Source organism: Stegastes partitus, unplaced genomic scaffold (genome assembly GCF_000690725.1).
Source record: "Stegastes partitus isolate 25-593 unplaced genomic scaffold, Stegastes_partitus-1.0.2 Scaffold1123, whole genome shotgun sequence".
NCBI lineage: Eukaryota > Metazoa > Chordata > Actinopteri > Pomacentridae > Stegastes > Stegastes partitus.
The window spans coordinates 67,230-88,445 of record NW_007578854.1 but is presented as its reverse complement, the minus strand read 5'-3'; the positions used below and the strand labels follow the sequence as shown (position 1 = coordinate 88,445).

The following is a 21,216-nucleotide window of genomic DNA, read 5'->3' as shown; positions in this document are numbered from 1 at the left end:
AAGTTTAACAAAATGTTCTGTCTTTAAATATGTTGAGAAGTTTTCAGAAAAAGCTCAAGTTCAAAATACAAAATGCTCTTCTGCTGCGTGACAGTTAAACTATACACTTTCAAGCTAATTTAAGCTAACATTTGGAGGCTAATTTTGTTATAACCCTTCAAATTTTGGCTTTTTTTGGTGCTGAGAAGTTTGCAGAAACAGCTTTAAACAACAACGTGACGGTTCGACGTGTTTCCAGCGTCGAATTACGTGAACTGGAAGCGGAGCAAAGGGTGGCAAAAGGGGGGAAAATTTACCTTTTTTCTGCGTCCAAAGTCCCCGAAGCTCGTAAAATAATAGTAAAAGAAGAGGAGGAGGGGGGGGTAAATGAATTGTGTGCTAACCGAGAAGGAGACGGAGGTGCTGGAGGGTGGATATGGTCGCAGGAGGAGGAGGAGGAGGAGGAGAAGGAGGAGTGTGACTGTGTAATTACGTGGGTGAAAAAAAAAAAAAAAAAAAAAAAAAGTTGGGTCTGATTTGCTGGAATCGCGCAGGACCGAAGGTGCACCGGTCGGTCGATTTCATATCAAGTTTGCGCAAAGCTGGGGGTGAACATCACACACTCGGCGCCCCCTCTGAAGCTTTCATGAGATATCGCGCAAAGAGCCCCATGTAGTAGTTAGAGGAGGACGCAGCGGCAGCAGAGGCAGCAGCACCGGAGAGAGAGAGAGAGAAAAAGATCGCACCGGCTTGTCAACAACAACAACAACAACACAAAACAAAAAAAAAATCTTCCCTCTGCGGTGACGACAATCTTTGGAGACAGAGAGAGGGAGGAAAAAAATCCATGGATGTTCTTGGATAACTGCTTCTTTTTTCCCTTTTTGCTGGGGGGTGTTTTTACGCGGAGAGCCGCTCCACGGTCTTTGCATGGTGCACGTCGGTCCAGGAATGGCGCGATAAAGTGATCAGAGGAGTCAGTCCCAGTACATTCGCTTTCCGCGCCGCCGTCTCGTCATGTATTCCCCGATTTGTCTCACTCAGGTATTTGTGTCTTTTTTTTTGTAATTATATTTCTAAATTAATTGCTGCCGATTTGTTCTTTAAAAAAAAAAACCCCACACATGCGAGCGAGTGGGGAATAGAAAGTTCTGCGTGTGTGTGTGTGTGAGTGTGTGTGTGGACTGTGGTGGAAATACTTTCATACAAATTACGCACAAGAATGAAAACACAAGCATAAATTTAACTCTAAAATATGTGCGTTTGTGCTGAATTTGTGGTGATTTTTTTGTGTTTATTTGTAACTTTGGGAGGAATCATTCCACCTTTTACGCATTCCTCTTGCGCGTAAACTTGTGCGTAAAGATGATTTTTTTTTTTATTCCAACGTTACAATCCTGTTTTTTTTCCCTCGTGTAATTCTTGCTGGTTTATTTCTTCTCATGTTTAATTAGGTTATCCTCCACTAAGCTCGCACACACACACTTGAAGCTCTGTTTATTTTTTTTCTTTCCATTTTTTTTTTTTATTTACAGCTAAAAAAAAAAAAAAAGAAATACTTTAGGGAAGTGAAGCTGGAAGAAGATAAAGCCACTTTCACTGTAGGAAGATGAAACGCAGCGATAAGGTTGATTCAGCGTTTGGACAGAGCAGCAGACTGCTTTGGCTGACTCAGTTTGACTGTTTATATTTTACTTGGCATAAGTAAGTGATTGACTGAGATGTGGTTTAGTTTGTACTTAAGGGGATTGTGCTTTTATGGCCCCAGCTGAAGTGCACTGCACAGGGCCCCGGCCAAGTCATTTATCTTTACAGCATTTTTTGGGCTTTAGCCTGGTTTTAAAAAAAAAAAAATTAACAGAATATTTTAAGTGTTTTTGAGCTTTGAGTGAAAAAAAAAAATGTGTTGAGCACCTCAGCTCGGATTTACTTTTTTGTCATTTTAATTGCCAACTTTATGGCGACATTAAAAAGAAGTTGTGGATTATACAGACTGCTGGTTGCTCTCTCCTCTCCGCAGCATTTAAAAAAGTGATTTGACATTTCTTCTGCCGAGCACCAGCGGCACACAGGGACTGGGTTTCTGTGGTTTCCCATCGCCCGCCTACAAAAAGAACAATATGTGGTTTAGGTCCACAAAAGCCTGCTTGAAGGGGGCTTCGTCTGCTTATTAAACGTGACACTTTAATGACCTCGAACGCAGATAATTCAACGTTTCCACTCGCTGCGATATCCTGACGAGCCTCGAGTCCAGCAGGGCGATCCGGGGCATTCCTACACCTCCAGAAGGGGCTGTGAGATTATCACAGTTTGTTAGGAAATTACAGAAGGACTGTTGATGTAAAAAGCCTGTGAGCGAGCGAGCTGCTGGGATGTGGTGGAAATATATTTTTAGAAGTGATTCAGAGGGAATGCAAAACTTGTGAAAAAGTTTATTTGTAGTTAAAGGTAGAGATTAAATGAAAAACCAGTGTTGGGAATAATTCCAATAATCTGATTTCTTTTAATTTGTAGAATAAAAAAATGCTTTATTTGAGATTGAAGTTTTAAAAGTAGATTTTAATTTCACTAACTGGAGTTTTAGGAATGAGGCTGAGCGAGTGCAGCTCCATACGCTAACCTCAACACTCCAAATAATTTGGCATCGACTTCTTATCGAGTCCTAAGTCAACCTTTGCGAATACCTTTTGCTTTGTTTGCTCCTGTGCTGCTGGTTTAATTGCCTGCCTACGAGGCCGAGCGCTGTACCGACTGCAGAGCGGGAACTAACTTCCCTTTTTCGCATCCCGCCTCGGCCTCCCGGCTTATCCTGGCTTCTTAGTGGACGCGGGATAAGTTCACCGTGGAATGTGGGTAGTTTGATAAGAGAAATGCGACCGTGAGGGGCGCATGCTCTCTGCAGCAGCAGCAGCACAGGAGTCCTGCTCAGAGCATGCTGGGGGAACGAGAGCAGAGCCGCGAGTGCGTTCAGTCAGCGGCTCGGTGCTGCTGTACTGCTGATGTAAACGCTGGAGTTTCCTTGTCACACCTGCAGCACGTCCACATACATCCTGGATGGTAAAACCAGCTACATGAGGAGAAACATCAGCTGCCAATAATGTTGTGTGACTGATTATGTGGATTTTTGTTTTGTTTTTAATTTGTGGTCTGACTTGCCTTCTGCCTCGCATTAGTCGCTGAATAAACCCATATTTCTCGATGACATGAGTTTCTGATTACGTTTCTCTCCTCCTCTCTTCTCCTCCTTCGCGGATGCTGCAGGATGAATTTCATCCCTTCATCGAGGCGCTTCTCCCTCACGTCCGTGCCATCGCCTACACGTGGTTCAACCTCCAGGCCAGAAAACGCAAGTACTTCAAGAAGCACGAGAAGCGGATGTCCAAGGACGAGGAGCGCGCGGTGAAGGACGAGCTTCTGAGCGAGAAGCCCGAGGTGAAGCAGAAGTGGGCGTCCAGGCTGCTGGCCAAGCTGCGTAAGGACATTCGGCAGGAGTACCGGGAGGACTTTGTCCTCAGCGTGACGGGGAAGAAGCCCCCGTGCTGCGTGCTATCCAACCCGGACCAGAAGGGCAAGATCCGCCGAATCGACTGTTTGCGGCAGGCCGACAAAGTTTGGCGTCTGGACCTGGTGATGGTCATCCTCTTCAAAGGCATCCCTCTGGAAAGTACAGACGGCGAGCGCCTCGTCAAGTCTCCACATTGCACCAACCCAGCACTTTGTGTCCAGCCACACCACATAACAGTATCGGTCAAGGAGCTGGACTTGTTTCTAGCGTACTATGTGCAGGACCAAGGTAGGTTGGAGCTCACACTGTGTATGTGTGTGTTTGTTTCACTGTGTGTGAGCCAATGCGCATGTGTGAATGATGGCTTGGCAAGGTCAAGGGTCACATGTGGTACTTCTTGGCAGTTCTGCTCAGACTGGCTGAAAGCTCCGCCACGTCTGCCAGACAAATAAACACGATGGTCAGCACTGTACGTATACGCAGCATACATGTTGAAGTCAGGCTCATAGCTTCACGTAAAAGTGGAACACGTTTGAGACGTGTGTTTGCTCTGCTGTAGTCCGGCAGCAGCTCCAGATCGCCTTCAGTAATGACTCAGTTGTTCTAACTTTGACGGGATGTGTGTTATCTGGTCCAGCTGCACACACACACACACACACACACACACACACACACACACTCTCCACACCGACTCTGTTCGTCTGAAAGTAAAGTTTCGGCACAGACTGGTGAAATTAAAACGTCGTCTGTTTTTCTCCATCTATGCATCCGGGTTTGCTGTGTGTCATATTTGTTAAATCTAAACTCGGCCTTCCTCCCATTAACCCTCATAATTTACAACATTTTAATTCTGTTGTCAGCCCCAAACATCACATTTTCTCTCCACCTAGCAGCCACTCCTGTGTAAAACTAAGAGCAAACATATTTCTAATATTAAGTCACATTACAGATATTGTTCATATTCTCCAGAAATTCGAGCTTTTATTGTGTCTGTGTGTAACATGTGCCAAACCTCTGTGTGTTTTCTTAATTAATCTGGTTCCTCTCACATGAAAGCCTTTTTTTTTTGCGGACAGTGATGTGAAGACCGGATCGTGCCATTTTTATTTTAGCACACTGTGTTATAAGAGGATAGAAAACGTGGTTGCCAGGTAGACGAATAGGTTCTGACATGCACATTTCTTTTTTTTGACTGTAAGTGTTATAATCCTTTATTCAGAATTGACAGAATTGAATTTATTTTTTTTTAGCTTTGACACATCATCGACACACACTCGTTAAACCGTGGCTTTGACGAACACGTTTGGGAATTTCAGCCAAAACTTGTCACTGGAAAAAAAAAAAAAGAAGCAGCTCAAGTGGGAGAATCTCAGTTAAATGACAGAAATGTAAGAATTTAAGGATATATTTCACATGCAGATGCTGTTAAATTGTGACTCGGACGTCCCCTCACACAGTGCAGCCTCCTGAACGCCATTAAATTCACGTTTTTTTTTTTTTTTTGGAACTTCCTCCCTTTATCTGCTGACGCCGCAGGAATTCCCCCTATAGTGTTCCACGCTGAAAATTTCCCTCCGTGTTAAACCCGCGCCGAGTGGCCACCGACACGTCGCCGTCCGAGGGGAGAAGCGGCGGCGGTATAGCTAGCTCATTACCATCAAACCCTGAGCGCCATTTTGTGTTTGATAAGTGCCAGGGAAAGCAGAAGGCACCGCACAGAGACAATAATGGTTGCCACTGGCACCGGGGTTGGCATCAAGACCCTCTTTTGTGTCTTTTGTAGGATGCCACCGCTTCTCTAGTTTGCATCTGCTGCTTTTTTTTTTTTTTTTTAACTGTTCAGCACCAACACGAGAATGCCTTTTTTTATTTTTATTTTTTTTCACAATATGCACCATTTAAATGAAAAGTTTATTTCACTGCTGAGAGAAGGAGGGCGAAAATTTAATGGCGAGAAGATGCTGGAAATAAACGCCGAACACAATGTTCTGTTCAGAGAAACGCGATTATTTACCGTCGTGCGCAAAATTTCTGTTGATTGAAACTTTGGCAAATACAAAATAGCATTCTTCCACCCGAATCACAGAGACGGCCATGTTTTTTTTTTGCAAACTAAAGCGTCTTTTCCTTTTTCTTTAAGTTACCGAGCAAATCCAGACAATGCAGCCATGTTGTGGTAGCGTGCGGCGCGGCGCCATTTTGTTTTTGCACCGTGCCAGGGAGGCAGGCAGGCAAATCACCAGCAATGGTTGTTAGAGGTTTGGAGGTTGGCATCAAACTCTCTTTGTCTGCTTGCAGCATGCCTTTGATTCGTTGGTTGGCATCCGCAATGCAGTGGGCACGTTGGAAAGTTTTTTGACAGTGGCAGAATGGAAGCCGCTGCCTTTGTTCTGCTGCAACTGCACGAAACAAACAAACATACAATCAAACACAAAGAAACTCGCAAACGGCTCCGGCTGAAACAGAATCTGCTGCTATTTGTGCAAACTGCTAGAAAGAAGAAAAAAAAAAAAAGCGGGTTCGGACTGTGCTTTTTTTTTTTTTAATATTGCTCTCTCTCTGTGTCCTGCTCGCTTCTGCTCTGTTGTCCGATCGCATAAGATGAATTATTTCGCTGCAGCTTTTTACCCATTTTTACTTAGTTGTTTTTTCCGTGGCAGAAAACCCCAAGTCGTGTTTGTTTTTAAACCGCGGCGGGTCGCTGCCTGAGAAAGGTCGGCGGGTTGGCGCTGAGTGTCCTGAGTGAATTCTGAGAGGGCACTCAGCCCCCTTGTTCTGGGGCACAGACGCGTTTTTAGCCAGTGCAGGGCTGTAGCACCCATGTGCATGCCCAGATGAATGCCCGCTGGGAAGTAGGCTTGGGGGGGGGGTGCTGGGAGTGGGGGTTGTGGCGTCCATTGTGCCAACTGGCAGGCCCCGCGTTCAATACAGGGCCTCGGCTTCTCACACTCGCTGCTTGTATCAGACGAAACGAGAAGCGCGATTCTTCTTCTTTTTTTTTTTTTCTGTTTTCTTTGAATCATCACCTCTCCCCACCTGGATTCATATTTTGCATATCCAGTTTGACAGCTTGATGGAATAGTTGTAACAAGGCATGTAGATAAGCATCGTGTTGGGACTCGTCAGAACTCTGTAGGCCTCGTTTTGTTTTTTGGTTTTTGTTAAGCTGCTCGTCGGGACGTCGCGCTCGCCGAAAGTTCTCTGACTTCGGCTGTGTTTCTTCAGCAATTAATAAAATAATTAAAAAGATACGAGACGCACAAGCTGATGGATGAACCTCGTTGTACGTTCCCCTCCACTATCTTGATTCGAAGTGAAATTGAAAATTACTACAAGGAATTCTGAGCATTTTGGGAGATCGTCGGTGGATTTCCTCATAACCCGGAGACTGCTGAGGCAGTACAATAGGAGGCTAAAGAAGTCAAGGTCAAGCAGTTTTCCCATTACTCTGGTGCTGAAAGTTAACACAGCCATAAAACATCATTACCTTTCCTTTTTTTTTTTCTCCCCCCCCACTTCGGTAATGTAACTTCTCTTTTTTTTTCCACACCGTCATGATAGTTTGTGGAAATGGATGGATTACGTCTGAATCCGTGCCGCCGTGTTAATGGAGACCCTTGTTTTACAATCGCCAGACTTAACCTCTGGCCCCGGGGTCGTGACCTTTGCAAAGAGATGTGGCAGGGTGTCCTCTGAAGTTTAATTGAGCAAAACAGATCAGTGAAAACGCGCCCGTCGCCGGCTCGGGGCACGTGGAGGAGGAAGACTTTTTGCCCTGGGGGTGGCGGCGGCCGGTGGTCAGGGGAGGCGGCGGGGGTGGCTGCTCGTAAGCCCCCCTCGTTGACCTCCTGAATCGGGGTCAAACCGCAGCGGTCGCAGGATCACCGGTGGTCTCTTGGCAACTGTTTGTCTCCGCTCCCCTGCCACTGCTTCTGGTCTAGCTGGTGGTCCCTTGGTTCACTGGCCTAAGTGAGGGGGAGTAGGCACCACCGACTCCCTCCCACACTGCGTCGCCCCCCCACTCCAGTCCCTCCGGCCGGGCTAGTCTGGCTCGTTGCTATCTTCAAGACCGGCCACTGCCTGCTCTCCACGCTGCGTGGGGTGGCTGTTTGCATCTTGTTTTCCGCCTGGCTGCCTCGGAGGCTTTGGTCAGGCGACCAGTGTGGAGGTCTGACCTTCTGGGTCACAGTGGAGGTCTGTGACTAAGCACAACATCTAACCCTCCCTCCCTGAATCCCCTTATCCTTCTCTGCCATCAGGAATCACCCCTGCGGCACGCTGCCCGGCCAAATGACTCTCTCACTCCTTCCCTCTCCCGGTCTCTTTTTCTTTTCTCGCTGCCTGGCTTTCCCTCAAGCCCGAGACTGCGACCATGACAGCTGTCCCAGGCCCAGGCGCTCGGCCAGAGGAAGGGTGGCTGGGTTCATGCCAGAAGTGTGAAACAAAACTTGCTGTAAGCAGACAGCAATAAGAACGCCACCGTTTGACTTTATTCAAGTCGAGCTATTCGGCTCCCTTTAATTTTCACATTTGTCCGGTGACACGATGCTGGGAGAAGTCTGGAGAGCGGCGCTTTTGGAAGCTGAGTGGAATTTTATTCTCGGACATGAATTTTAACAGTGAACATTCAGAACAAACTCAGCAAGATCGTAAAATTCAAATCCTGGGAAAAGCCTTAACCGATGATGCCAGAGCCATATAGAAAAAGTCTTCACAGTGAACTGCACAACCCTGTGCTTAGCTTTCATTCTGGCTTCCTTATTAGTATGCAATAGAGCCTGCGGTGTCTGGCTACCTCTCTCTCAGAGCCATAACCTATCGAACACATTCTCTCAATCTAATCCACTTAGAACTCCCTCCCAGCTTCACCGCTTGCCTTATTGATTTCCGCTTCCCACTAAATGTCTTCCCGATCCTTTTTCTCTTAACCCGGGAGCTATTTATGTTTTGCAGTGCAGTCTTTCTTTCTTTCTTTCTTGCTTGCTTTCTTGCTGGGTTTCTTTCGCTCTTAACGTCTTCACTGCCTCTCCAGGATCTTTGGTTGTTTGTGATCTCCATCTGACTTTCCTCTGCCTTCTTTCCCCTCCTGCTCTTTCTCAAACACTATCCTGGGTGCAGTGCAGCCAGGTTGCCTGGCTCAGTATGAAGCTTGTGTTATTAGCAGCGGGGCTTTGCTCGAGCAAATACCTCAAGGCTTAAACAGGCCGTGTTACCTCCTTAGCCCTCTTTTGTGTGCCATGTGTACATAAATCTCCATGGAAACAAGGCAACTCGGAGCAGAGGCCACTGAGAAATGTGGATGCTTTCTTTCTCGGCAAAATTTACAACTCTCTCCTTTGCTCTGCTGCAGTGTGTTTAATTTGCCTGTGTCACAGTTTGCACTGTTGCATCCATCAAAAAATGGGACAAGGTCTTTCTTTGGTATTGTGAGGCGCATGCATTGTGCTGAAAAGGCTTTTCTTGTGTATTTCAGCAGGAGACTTAGTTTTGCGTTTGTGGCTGCACTTGGTTAAGGGCTGCAGTTTGTGTCATTAGTCTATGGTTAAGATCTCAGCTTCCCCACACTTTCCCAGGCTTTTGGGGAGGACCCCAAATGCATTTCAAATCCCCCCGAGGCCACTTGACTGGAGGACCGGCACCTCCCACTCCTCCCGGATAGATTCCCCACCCCCACCCTGTCTGCCAGTCCTACCAAATGAAGACAAATGGGTACATTCACCCCCTATCCCAGCCACTACACCGTACCTCACTGTCCTGCCTTACAAAGCAGGCCCTCCCTGCTGCCCGAACTTCTCCATCCAATGGCTGCCCTCTCTTCTTTGCCATCATAGCAGCGTAACAGCAAGAAAAACTGACTGTTGTCCCATCTGCCTGCTAGGCTGGTCATGTAAGACAGCAGTGAAAAGGAGGATAAGAAGGTTCAGACGGGAGGCACAAAAGTCTCAGATGGAGAATCTGTGTGAAGATGTTTTTTGACCTCGCAAGTATCGGAGTGAGACTTGCATGCAAAAGCCGGCCGCCTTTAGCCGGGACGGAGGCTTGTGAGCAACCAATGAAGGGAAGAAAAAACGGGAAGGGGTAGTAGGTGGGGTGCTATGGGGAACTTTGGGCAGGGACAGACAATCAGAGTGGTTGCCCAGGAGACACTAACTTCTCTGTGCGGCACCCCCCACCCTGCTTTGCCCCATCAAAGTCTTTTCAGTCCAGACAGGGCCGATCAGTGGCCCAGAGTGATGGTTGTCTCTTCCTTTGTCTGGCGGTACAGTACGGCCCATCACTGTGACGGCTCGACAAGACCTGAGCGGGACAGAAAAAGAAAAGCCCGCCATCGCAGCGCTGTGCAAAATGTACTTTTGGGTGGGCATGTTGTTGTTTGGGGTGGGGGGGCGAATCCCTGGAGGATTTCTTTCTAATGTCAGTGCGGCGGGTCAGAGAGGGGATATGGTGTCTGGGGCTTGGGAATGGCCTGCTTGGGACGGATTCATCAGCACCCCATTGAGTTGTCAAAGCTCGCGAAAGAGCCTCCACTCCTCCCTCGCATATGTCAGGTTGACTTCTTAAAAGAGCTCCCAAATTTAGAAACCAACTGTCGAGCCGCGGAAGATGCCCTATATTCAAGCGTAATAAACAATACAACCCCCAGTGAGATAGTATGAGTTTTATTGACCCATACTGTAGGAGAAGTTATGTAGCAGCAGAAACGGCGAAGGAAGAGCAGGAAGAAATAAGTCATTTACATTTTTAGCACTTACATAAACATGCTGTGTTTTATGAAAGACAGCATCTTAGAGCAGTGGGGCTGTAAGTGATTAAAGTGAGCCATATAGAGGGAATGACAGGAGGGGAGGAAATATGGATGCCTTGTTCTTTGTAGCACGAACCAGAAGTTGTCTACAGTTTTGTTTTTGCATTAAGAGATTACAGCCAGAAATTCATACAGTGTGTTAAAGGAGGACAGAATAGAAAAAAAAAAATGCCTCTTTCCCGTATATCTTTTTTGGACGTAGATATATGAGAATTAAATTTAGACAACACTCAGCCACTTAAATAAGAAACTCAGCCGCTGCCAATTTATGGGCAGAATTGTTCTTTCCTACTAATCTAAACCCTAAAATTTACAGTTTATTTAAGAGTTTCTTTTTGCCACGACTTTTTAAAATGTCATTACATGTGATTTTAGCCATTGAGGTGGTTTTCATCCGATAGGAAACACCGTCTGTAATTTCAGTAATGATGAAATTGCTCGGCCGCTACTTGTGTTCAAAACAGGCTCGTCCAATGCCGCGCGGAGATTAAAGCCCGCTGCAGCGCTAACAAGATGCTTAATGAAGCCCGTTATTTTTCTGGGGGAAGAACAGCGCTTGTTACCATGGTGTCTTCTGAAAGCCTATGTGATCTGGCTTCCGATAGCTTGAATTCTTCTCAAATTGGCCTGCTCTCTCTCTCTCTCCACCGGCGCAAGGCTCCAGCTGGTAGTTTAACTGAGCGGTTTAACTTTGAGGAAGCCCTTCCAAAATTAAAAAGTGCAACTGCGACATAATGCGCACGTGCAGAAAGCCGTCCGTTGCGTCGCACGCCAGATTGCTGCTCACCTGCACTTCGGCTCAAAAGTCTGCATTTAGGTTCGGTGAGCGGCAACTCCTCGGCGCTCTAGCATCTGTCGGGGCAAAAATTGAAAGTGAGAGTCCTTTTAAAAGCTTGTTCCAGATTTACCAAGTCAAGATTGTAATTAGGCCTCCAACATGTGCGCATACCTACAACCCACAATTACATTGCGGATTCTCACCAAAAAATAACTCCGCTCCACCATCCCTCTCCCAAACCTCATGGCGCAGCTCGCATTGCCAAGGAAATCTGGCAACGCGAGAGGTCGTCAGGCTATAACAGTCGCTAGTCCTCTTGTTATCTCTGTAATATCCCACTCTTGTCTGTCTAATAAAACACAGACCCTGTCTAATTTGAGCTTTGCCCAACAGGGCCATGATGTAATAGCAGATCTTGCCTCATAGTTTTCACAGAATTGTTTACAACCTGTGGTCTGGAATCTCGACTGGCTTAACGCAGCGTTTTGAGCAGTTATGATAATGACCCCAGTTGACCTACAGATGGCTAAATGAGTAATGCCCAAACTCATCATCTCTTATGGGATCCCAGCTGAGCCCGCTCGGTGTTTCCCAGGAACATCTTCATCTGCTTATGCAGGTCTGTTTTTTGCAAACTATTAGACGCTCACCAGACATTTTTTTCTCCCCTTTTTCTGTAAAACTTCTGGCTGTAACTTGGGTTGCCATGTGTGTCTTGTTAAGGGCAGTTATGACAAATGGCAGCAGCTGTACAAACTAATCTCTCTGTAGCTTTCACACATGGCGCCCAATTAACAATGGACCACTGTGGGGCCCTAATCCATGGTGCAGCCATCCTCTGGTCCCGCTTGCTGAGCCAACAGCCCCAGGAGACTCTTCTCCTCTGCACTCCTGCTAGCCAGCCTATAACTCCATTCAGATGGGAGCCGGTTGAGCGCTGCTTCACTCGGAGATGCGGTGGCCATCTTGTTTGTTTCCATGTTGGGAATCCTGCTTCCTGACGCTAAAGAGCCCGGGTTTTATATGTCGCTTTGGAGTTCCTCGGCGTTGGGTTGCAGCCCTGAGAGAACACACTAAATCTGCAGGCTCCGGTACATTTTGACTCTCAAATAAACTCACGTGTATTCAGCTTGTGCGTATGGATTAAAATACATGCATGCAGATGCAGTTGATAGATTTAGTAAAGTGGTTGGTGAACAGGTGGGTGGGAACTGTGTGTTTTTCTCTGTGTGTGTGTGTGTGTGTTGTGGTGATATAACTTCCCTGTCAGTGGGCATATTTCCTGGAGTTGCTTGATGATAAACTGCTGTTTCTCGGGGCCTCGGATAACTCAATGCACTGTGTAATGGACTTAAAGTGCAGGGGAAGAGGGCTTTACGTATAGCATTCCCTACTCGTGCAAATGTAAATCATAATGTACTGTAAGAAGGCAGGGGAATGATGGTCCCCAGTCTGTAATGTTAACCCAACTCGCACACACAAACAAAATCCATCCGCTTCAAGGAAAAACTTTAATGTGTGAAGTCCGTTTTTCTACCCAAGAGCCTGTCAACAGCGAGACTAAAGTATCCTCAGTTCAGCTTTAGTTCACAATTAATAATTCCAAAATTGAACTACTGTAAGTCAAACATCACTCGGATGCGGCGTGAATTGTTGTTTCCATATTTTCCTCGCCCTCATCCAAAACAAAGCCACAATCGGTAGTTTGGGACTCAAAAGAAGGGTGTTGAAGGGGTCGACGGCCATCAGGAAAACGGCGCGGGCCGCTGCCAAATCTATGACATGAATGAAACAAATGGATGAAGGAAAATGAAAATGGTTGGGGTGTGATCTCTGGCAGCCAGTGCAAAACCAGTGCCAACTGTTATGAATGGGAAACTGCTGCTGAGCTAATGAAAAAAAAAAAAAAAAAAAAAAAGGACTCACTTTTTTCATCCACCATCCAAGAATAATTAACCACGGGCAGGCCTTCTGGTGAGGGTGGGGAAAGCCACAAGACACTTGACTAACATCTCACCGCAAAGGAGGACGGTGACACACAAAGAGGGGGGAAGTAGACGCAACAAAGGAGGTTTTTGGGTGGACAAAGTAGAGTTCTTGGTTACTTTTAGCTGTGAAAGGGGCACAGATAAAACTAAAATGAGCTAAAGATGGCAATTCTTAAAACCTATTCACTTAATTAATGGAAGGTTATTTCAAAGAAGTAATGGCAAATTTGCACATAAAAATACTTTATCATGTTACTTATCTGTTGATTACATCCAACATAAAACATCTTTATTCGCCCCCATTATACAGAAACGCACGCGATCGCTGGCACGGCTGACCGTAACTCTTTTTAAACTAACTTGGGCGCTCGCATGCACTTACTCACATTGCACCTACGAACACGCTTTTAACTCTGAAAGTGTCGGCGGGTGGGTCTGCAAGAATCTCCGGGGATCATGTACTGTACTGGCGAGCTGATGGGATTAGATGACGAATCAATCACTTCATCAACACGGAGTTATTTCAGCTGATTAAGCGGCAAGCAAAAAAATGTCAAAACACTTTTCAGTTTGTTCGAATGTGAGGATTGAGGATGTTTTTTTTCTGTTTTTACGTCTTTATAAGTTCAGTATGTTTGAGCTTTAGCCAGTTGGTGGGCCGGAGAAGGAAAAAAAAAGAAGTGATTTAGAGACGCTTCCTTGGATTCTGGGAAATTATAGGCATTTTGACGTTTTGTAAGAAAATAATCCATCAAAAAAATAATAAATCCACGATGAAAATAATCCTTTGTTCCAGCCTTACTGTACGGCGCTGGTGTATCTCTTACAGCCTTCTCTCGTGTAGACAGGATGACATGATGGAAAGAGCAGAATGGGGGCCAGATGTACGTTTATATATAGGACCTGACAAGGGTACAGGGCACGACACCAGGCAGAGGCGTTGCATATCATATGTACACTATCACGTACACCGCATCCCACAGTGATAAGGACTATATGTACTGAATGTAAAGCGAAAAAAAAAGAACAACTGCTAATGATGCATGATGTCCAGGGCTTCATGATACCAGAGGGAATAACGCCGGGAGAAGGTGCAAAGGCTAATTACAGGAGTTAGAGGGTGTAATTAAACAAGACAGACTATAAAAGTTTTTACTTGCATTTTTTTTTTGTGTGTGTGTGTTTATTTTTTCTCCTACTGCGAGGCCCTCGGGCGCAGACTTTATTTTAATCCATTAAACTCGCCCCGCAGCCAAGAGCAGCGATATTGTTTTTATTTTAGCATTAAACCCTCTTTTTTTTTTTTTCAATCGGCATCTTGTACGCCGTCACCCACGGGGGGTGACAAAGCGCGCACTGTTTAGAGGCAAAAGCTCAAAAACAAAAAGTGGTTTCCTCCATTATGGCAATCAAAGCAACGTTATCAGCGATCAACATATTCTCACCCGGAGACAGAGAGGAGAAGAATGCCCCATTGACTGATACTGCCTGCTAGGCCAGTCGCGCTGATCTCCTGAAGAAAAGGCCAGTGTCGCTGGTGGACCCCACACTCCTCCCAACCGCCTCCCCTCGCTTTGCCTTCTTCCCGCTATATATGTCTCAATACTTGGGGGGGATCTTAGAAGGGGGGGCAGCAGAAGAAGGCTGCTTGTGTGTATTGTCGAAGTGCTGCTGCCGGGAGACTCTATCCCATGCTGGCGGTGTGTGTGTGTGTGTGTGTGTGTCGGGGTGGGGTAGGGGGGCTGAAAAGACGGAGCCGTCACCTGCCAGACTGCTGGAATGTTAATGCCATGGCTCTGATAATTGGATTTTGTACACACCGTCTGTGAGGAACGTCCAGCAACTTTCCCCCTCTTATTGTTCGACCTAGCCCCGGACCCTCAATAGGGCTTGTCTATGTTTATACAAGCACTCACGTCTCAATAAAGACTGTTTACAATGTGTGTGTGTGTGTGTGTCTGTGTCTGTGTGTGTGTGTGTGTGGCGTTGGACTTGTGAATCGGCTGAATTGTGTGTGACAGGGAGGCTGAAAATGAAAACAAATGAGCGTCAGATTATCGAAATTTGGCAAATCTTTAAGATATTAAGAGATTTGTCGGGTCTTAAAGGAGGATTTTTCCAGACTTTAGTGGTTTTGTACATACTTGGATTAAAGATTTTTCACAATGGGATATTCAAACCTTATACCTTCTTTTTCTCCCCTGACATCCCACCGCTCCAGCACCGTGCCTACATGTAGCGCAGAGTCAAAGGTAGGCACACCCACCTCCAGGTCAAAGGTGAAGAGGAAGCGCTGCCTATTGGTGGAACGTGTGCGAGGCGTACATGATCTCAGATCATTAGGGAAGTTATGGCTCTTGTTTGCGTTGGGGGGGAGCCTGGAATCAGGCCGAGAGCTGTGACGCACTGGTTTCCCTCTCCCTGGCCTCCCATGCTATTTCCACCCAGGCTGCAGCGGCTTGATCTGGTTAAACGTCTCGGCTGCACTGACCTGAATTCCTCATATTCACCTCAGAAGACCCTTGCCTTAGCCAACCAACCCTTTTTTTTTTTTTTTTTTTTGCTGTCCCCGTAGTCGTGCTGTGCAACGAGCATATGCTTTGTTTGTGTATAAAAGTTCCTTCCTCTACATAAGGAAGCTACATTTGCGAAAAAAAAAAGTTCTCCTATTTCCAGCTGTAATCCCTCTGAGCAGGACCGCTGTAAAGAATGACAGAGGTTTTTCTTTTGGCAGAGTGACTTGCTGTGATTAGATAAACAGCCTCTAATTGTATTTAATCTGTGTTAAAATAAGGCATTTGGAACAATTACTTTGGTATGTTTACCAAACAGCTGTTGTGTGGATGCGTTTTTTTTTTCGTTCCACATTTTTTTCTGAGATATAATGGATTTGGTTCACCTCGCTGGTTAGTGGGGAGAATGAGATAGGCGCTACATTAACTTATGCATGGGTTTGTATTCAGGCTTCAACTGTTACAGAAATAACTGCATAAAAATCTATTCAGTTTGCGCGAGATTTCATTAAATTTAAATGGCTCCGGTTAAGGTGCCAGCTTTCCGTTTTGTGTCATTGCAACAGCGCGCTCTGTGTAGAAACACAATCCTAAATTACAGTTCATTACCTTAAATATAGTGTTTATTTATAGCGTTGTGTTTTTTACATCAGCAGGTTGTTTGCAAGATTTTAAAAAAGCAGCGAATTAAGTTGCATAAGTTAATGCCTGCCTTTGTGATGGTAAAAACAATTGTTAAAAAAAAAAAGCCTTACGCAAGAGAAAAACTACAGTTTCATAATAAACACTCTGGGTATGTATACAGAGAAGCTCCGGTGCAGGTAGGAAGCCTCCATATTTCTCTACTGTCCTGGTCTTTTCCCTTTAACCTGCCAGTAGTGTGCTGTTGCATAAACAATGGTCTGGGCAGCCACCTTTGGGCTATTGTAGCCTTCCACAGGGCTGAACTCTGGCCAAGTGGATGTTGTTGCAGGAGACCGCCCCGCAGCCAAACACACAAGCCAACCAGAGGCGTCCGTTCCAGGAGGCGAGCACTCACTGGACGAGACCGGAGGATAGTAGTGTTTGACAGCTCTTGGATCGCGTAGAGGGACCTTGACTTTGAAATTTAAACAGAGAGCGATGAGTTGGCCGCGGCCAGCAAAATGACGCATTCCCCGCGAATGTCACAACTAAAATGAAACTCGTGGACGGGGCGCTTGTGTATGTGTGCGTCTGTGTGTGATTTGACATGCTGCTTGTGTTTAGTATTCATAATGAGGTGTTGCAAAATGCATGCTCTCTGCATATCTTACTCGACTCACCCACCACCTGTATAAACAACAGTGCTATTGCGAAATGGTTCCATGAAAAGGCTCTTCCCGGGCTTGTTGTCAGAATGAGGTCAGCGAACACTACTCTTTTCTTTCTCATTCTCTCGTTTCCCTCCTTCTCGCCGCCTCTCTCGCCCTCCTCTATTGGTTGTCCTTCTGGAGAACAGGAAGAATAAGGCCACTAGATCATCCTCAAAGCACCTCTGCGCACAAACTCGCCGATTGTGGGTGCAGTTTTTCTGTTGTATTGCTGACCAACAGCAACTGGACTGTGTTTCTCTCATAAAGGTGGTATTGTGTTGAATCCAGCAATCATTTATTTTATGTTTTGATTCATAATTGTTTTTATATTTTTCCCAGAAAAATGTCATAAAAATTACTCGGACCGTGTCAAGCAGAGGGTGCTTGAGCAACAGTGCAATTATTACAGCAATCAGGACGTGGACGTTGGGGAGTCCTGAAGCACTGTTGGATCCACTTGTATATTTTCTTTGGTTGGTAACGGGGATGGGAGGGTTGCTGTATCTGGATTCTCACTGCATGACATCATTTGACCCCCATTCTACTCCATCGCGGCACAAAAGCGCGCTCGGGAGACGTAAGAGGAGTTCACATGTATCATATGCTCGGGAGTCGAGGAAGCAGCTAATCGCAGCCACCCCACCAAAACGCCGCGATCCCAGAGGCACCGCTGGTGGACCGCGTCGTGTCTGGAACACTGTAACAGGATCTCCAGAGAGGAGCACAAAATGGGTGCTTTGTGTCCAAGATTTGTCCAGACAAACTCAGATAAGGAAACCCAACAAGGGCGAGCCGAAGGAGCTGCCTCTGTGGCTTGAGCAAATAACCTTTAATCTAGGTCACGCAGCCAGATAGGGTGGGCAACGGTAGCCTAACTAGCAGCAGCGATATTAGTGGTGATGCAAGCGATAAAGAGAAGGTTAATGTGGTCATTCCTGAGAGCGGCTGAAAAAGTGTTGTTAATACGATAAAAGCCGCGGTTCCATTCCTCATATGGTCATACCTGCCAGAGTATCTGCAGGAGAAGCCTTTTCATCCTACGCCCGACCAGTTGATGGAAAAAAGCAGTTTGAATAAAGCGTATTACATAGATGTCAAATCAAATTGGAGTGTAAGACTCGTGCGGCAACTTTGGAGAACCTCCTACACTGTGTTTTTTCCCCAGAAGGCCCAAATCTTGCAGGAACAAGTACCATTTAGCTGATTCCCCACTCTGCCGCAATGCACTGATTACAGCGGTGGCCCGACGGAGTCCAATTCTCTTGGCAGCCATAACAAGACCGGTACACGTCGGCCCATAACTGTGGCTGTCTCCCCCCCGGGGCTGTGTTTGTCTCCCCTCCTCCCTCCCCCCCGGCCACATCTCCCCGCACGTCCCGAAACGGTGGACGCAGAACCGGTTCGCTACACGGACCATATGTGTCGGCAGACCACAAAACGCTGAAGCCATTACTTGGCCCACTCTTGTGAAATTGAAAGCAGGAGCCAGTAACAGCAGCAGCAATAGCTAGTTTTGGCTGAGTGTATGGGGGCAGTGTTAGGAAAGCCCAGTCAGATGGTAGTGCTCACGCTGACTTGTTGACGGCAGCAGGCTGCAGACGGCTGATGTCTTGTTGTCATAGTGCCAGCTCCTCCCTCTCATGACTTCTCAGTGATGATGCTTGTCTGCTTCTCTCTGTTTCAAATTTGCTAATGTGTCTGCATGTGTGTGTGGTTATTGAATCCCTTAAATGGGCTAATAGAGCCCTGCTTACGCTGCCTCTCGGTTGTTGTTGTTGTATTCTTAAATTTGGAGGCAAGTCTTACGCAATTATATGTCAGCTAATATACAAACATGCAAGTGTTTTCTTCATTCAGGGATGTTCTGCTGAACATGACTGCATCCAGCCAATGTTTTCCTCCAGTCAGTCCAACTGCTAATGGAATCTTACCAAACGCAGGATTGCATTACATGAGCTGAAAACATCTATTTAGGCAACACTGTCTCATGTTCATATTATATTAATCATGAAACGTTCACCCAACCGCTGTGTCACTGCAAGCTGCAACACTACTCTCGCTCCTGGCATTTTAGAAAGAAAAAAAAAACAGGCCCAGTGAGAACAGGATCCTCTCAGCGTTTGCTAGTTGCCCCCAGTATTCAGCTTTCTTTAAATCTTTGTGCTGCCGTGTGTCTTGCAGGAACCGCTTGCATCTAATGCATTAGTTCGGGGTATTGTTTTACACGCCGCATACATCATGCATTGTGATTGTTGGTAATTTATGTGCAAGACACGATGACTTGTGGGAAATGTGCTTTTTTGGAAATTTCTCATGTGAAAGACGCTGCACTCGGGGCAGCTGGGTGATTTTATTAGTGATTTATTGCTGGAAGTTGTGCTCATGCTCGAGCATTAACAGGCTTTTATTCACCGTCGCGTCTTTGCATGTACGGGTGACTCCGAGTTTGTCGTCTATTCTTAACTTAATTCCTTTCAGATGAGTTACCCGTGGTGGCTCGCTTGCTCAACTGGGCCGGTCTGGTGCCTCTGGTTTTAGGTAGCATCTCGAGGCATAAAAGGGAACATTTACGAACACTCTTCCCCACTGATGTCTTTAAGGTGGGTTCCCATTCTGGCGTGTTTGGCGTTTTGTAATGTATTTATTTATTTCTTTATTTGGTTGAACGGCGGGTGTTCTTAGGATAAGGGCTCATGGAGAAGACTTATCTTCAAGCGCACGTCTGTCATCTGCTGCTGCAGACAGAGTGCTCTTTCATTCGCTCTAGTGAAAGAGGGTTCCAGAGATTTAAGGGCCAGCATTGTTTGTGCTCCGCGATGCTTAATCACTTTTGATTGGACACCATATTAAAACTTGGGCTCTAGACGGGAGAGAGCCTCTTCGTCTAAAACGAGTACCCGTCCTCTACAAAAAAAAAGGGAGCGCCGCTGCCTCACAGGGTGGATGACGAGGACAAAGACACGGAGTTAAGCCAAGAGACGGATGAGATGAGAATAGATGAGAGTGAAGGTCTCGAGCAAAGTGAAAGTTAACACCGAGCTACTACTTGCACAAGATTTTGCTTGTTTTTGTTCATTTAAAAATAAATGCATTCAAACATTTTTGCCTCCTTACTAAACACACAGTGTTCTGAAAAAAAGAAACACACAGGCTTAGAGGTTCTGCAGCTTTGCCTCCAAAGTCTTATCTTTCCTTGAGCTCAATGTGTAAGATGGCGACTTATTCCTAAAGCACTTCACTTTCCCACACACCCCCCCTGCACTCCATTTCACTGCAGCGCTGATTACACATAGTGTTTACATATTCCATAGAGCACTGTGACAGAGATAAACCTCTCCTGATGCTTATCCCCTGGCCACAATGTGGAAACCACTAAGATATAATGTAAACCAAACGTCGCAGCTGCCCTTTCATGTCTCAAGTGCCAGTTCTGCGTGCTGAGCGAGAATTTTGAGAGCTCGGCTTTAAGTGGCATTGGTTAAATTGAAGTTAAAACCATCATACTTTTTTTTTTTTCTTCTTTTAATGATGTTGGCAAGCTGCTTTCATGAGTGTATTTTCAGTCTTTTCACGTGGTAGCGCAGGAATACCAGCGTGGAGGTGCCTCGACTAAAAAGCATCTCAGATGATTTTTCCAGCGACGTAACACTTTAACCAGCTCCACGCTCTTACTCGGTAATCGATTGTGCAAAGTTTTGAGTGCCGGCTGGAGTGTTTGACATACATGGTTGCGGGAATGAATATTTGTGGCAGGGGATAGGCGTTTGATATGAAATGTGATTAATGAGCCACACATCAGTGCAAGAGGGGAGTGTTCCCCCCATAAAGTAGGTTTTGGGATTATACAGAGGGCTGCACTCAGAGGACTTCTTGGCATTAATTGGCCTGTCTCTCCTGTGGCTCCCAAGTATTGCTGTCACTCTCCTCGGCAGACTGCAGTTTGTGCACGTTATCACTCTTGAGGTCCTTCGCAGTAAATGTGTCACAGGGAAATTGCGCCGGCCTAAAAATACCCTCGCATCGTCTCACATGCGGATCGCTGAGTGTCTCGGGCTCTCAGGACCCTGCACGAGGAGGGAAGTTAAAACTGTTGGAATCATCAGCGTCAAAAATGTTGTAAAGGATTGCTACTCAACTACTACCTGTGTCTACAAGGCCCACCTGCACCACGCCCTCGCTTCACGATGACACCGAGCGAGGATACATGAGGACTCGCAACCTGCACACAAACCGTCATGTTCGTACAGTTGAGTTTACAGAACAGACTGTACTACTTTCGCCAAGGTTAACTAAGGGAAACGATGTCGCAACCTT

General features: G+C 46.2%; 1 protein-coding gene across 1 annotated transcript in view; it reads left to right on the top strand.

The window, feature by feature from the left end:
* Nucleotides 1-523: 523 nt before the first annotated feature.
* Nucleotides 524-21,216, top strand: part of LOC103368102 (nuclear factor 1 B-type) — a 71,451-nt gene continuing 50,758 nt past the window's right edge. Inside the window, exons 1-2 of the mRNA XM_008296354.1 lie at nucleotides 524-1,023; nucleotides 3,241-3,772. Of these exons, the coding sequence (XP_008294576.1) occupies nucleotides 997-1,023; nucleotides 3,241-3,772 (559 nt within the window). The 5' untranslated portion in view covers nucleotides 524-996. The remainder of the gene's footprint in view (nucleotides 1,024-3,240; nucleotides 3,773-21,216) is intronic.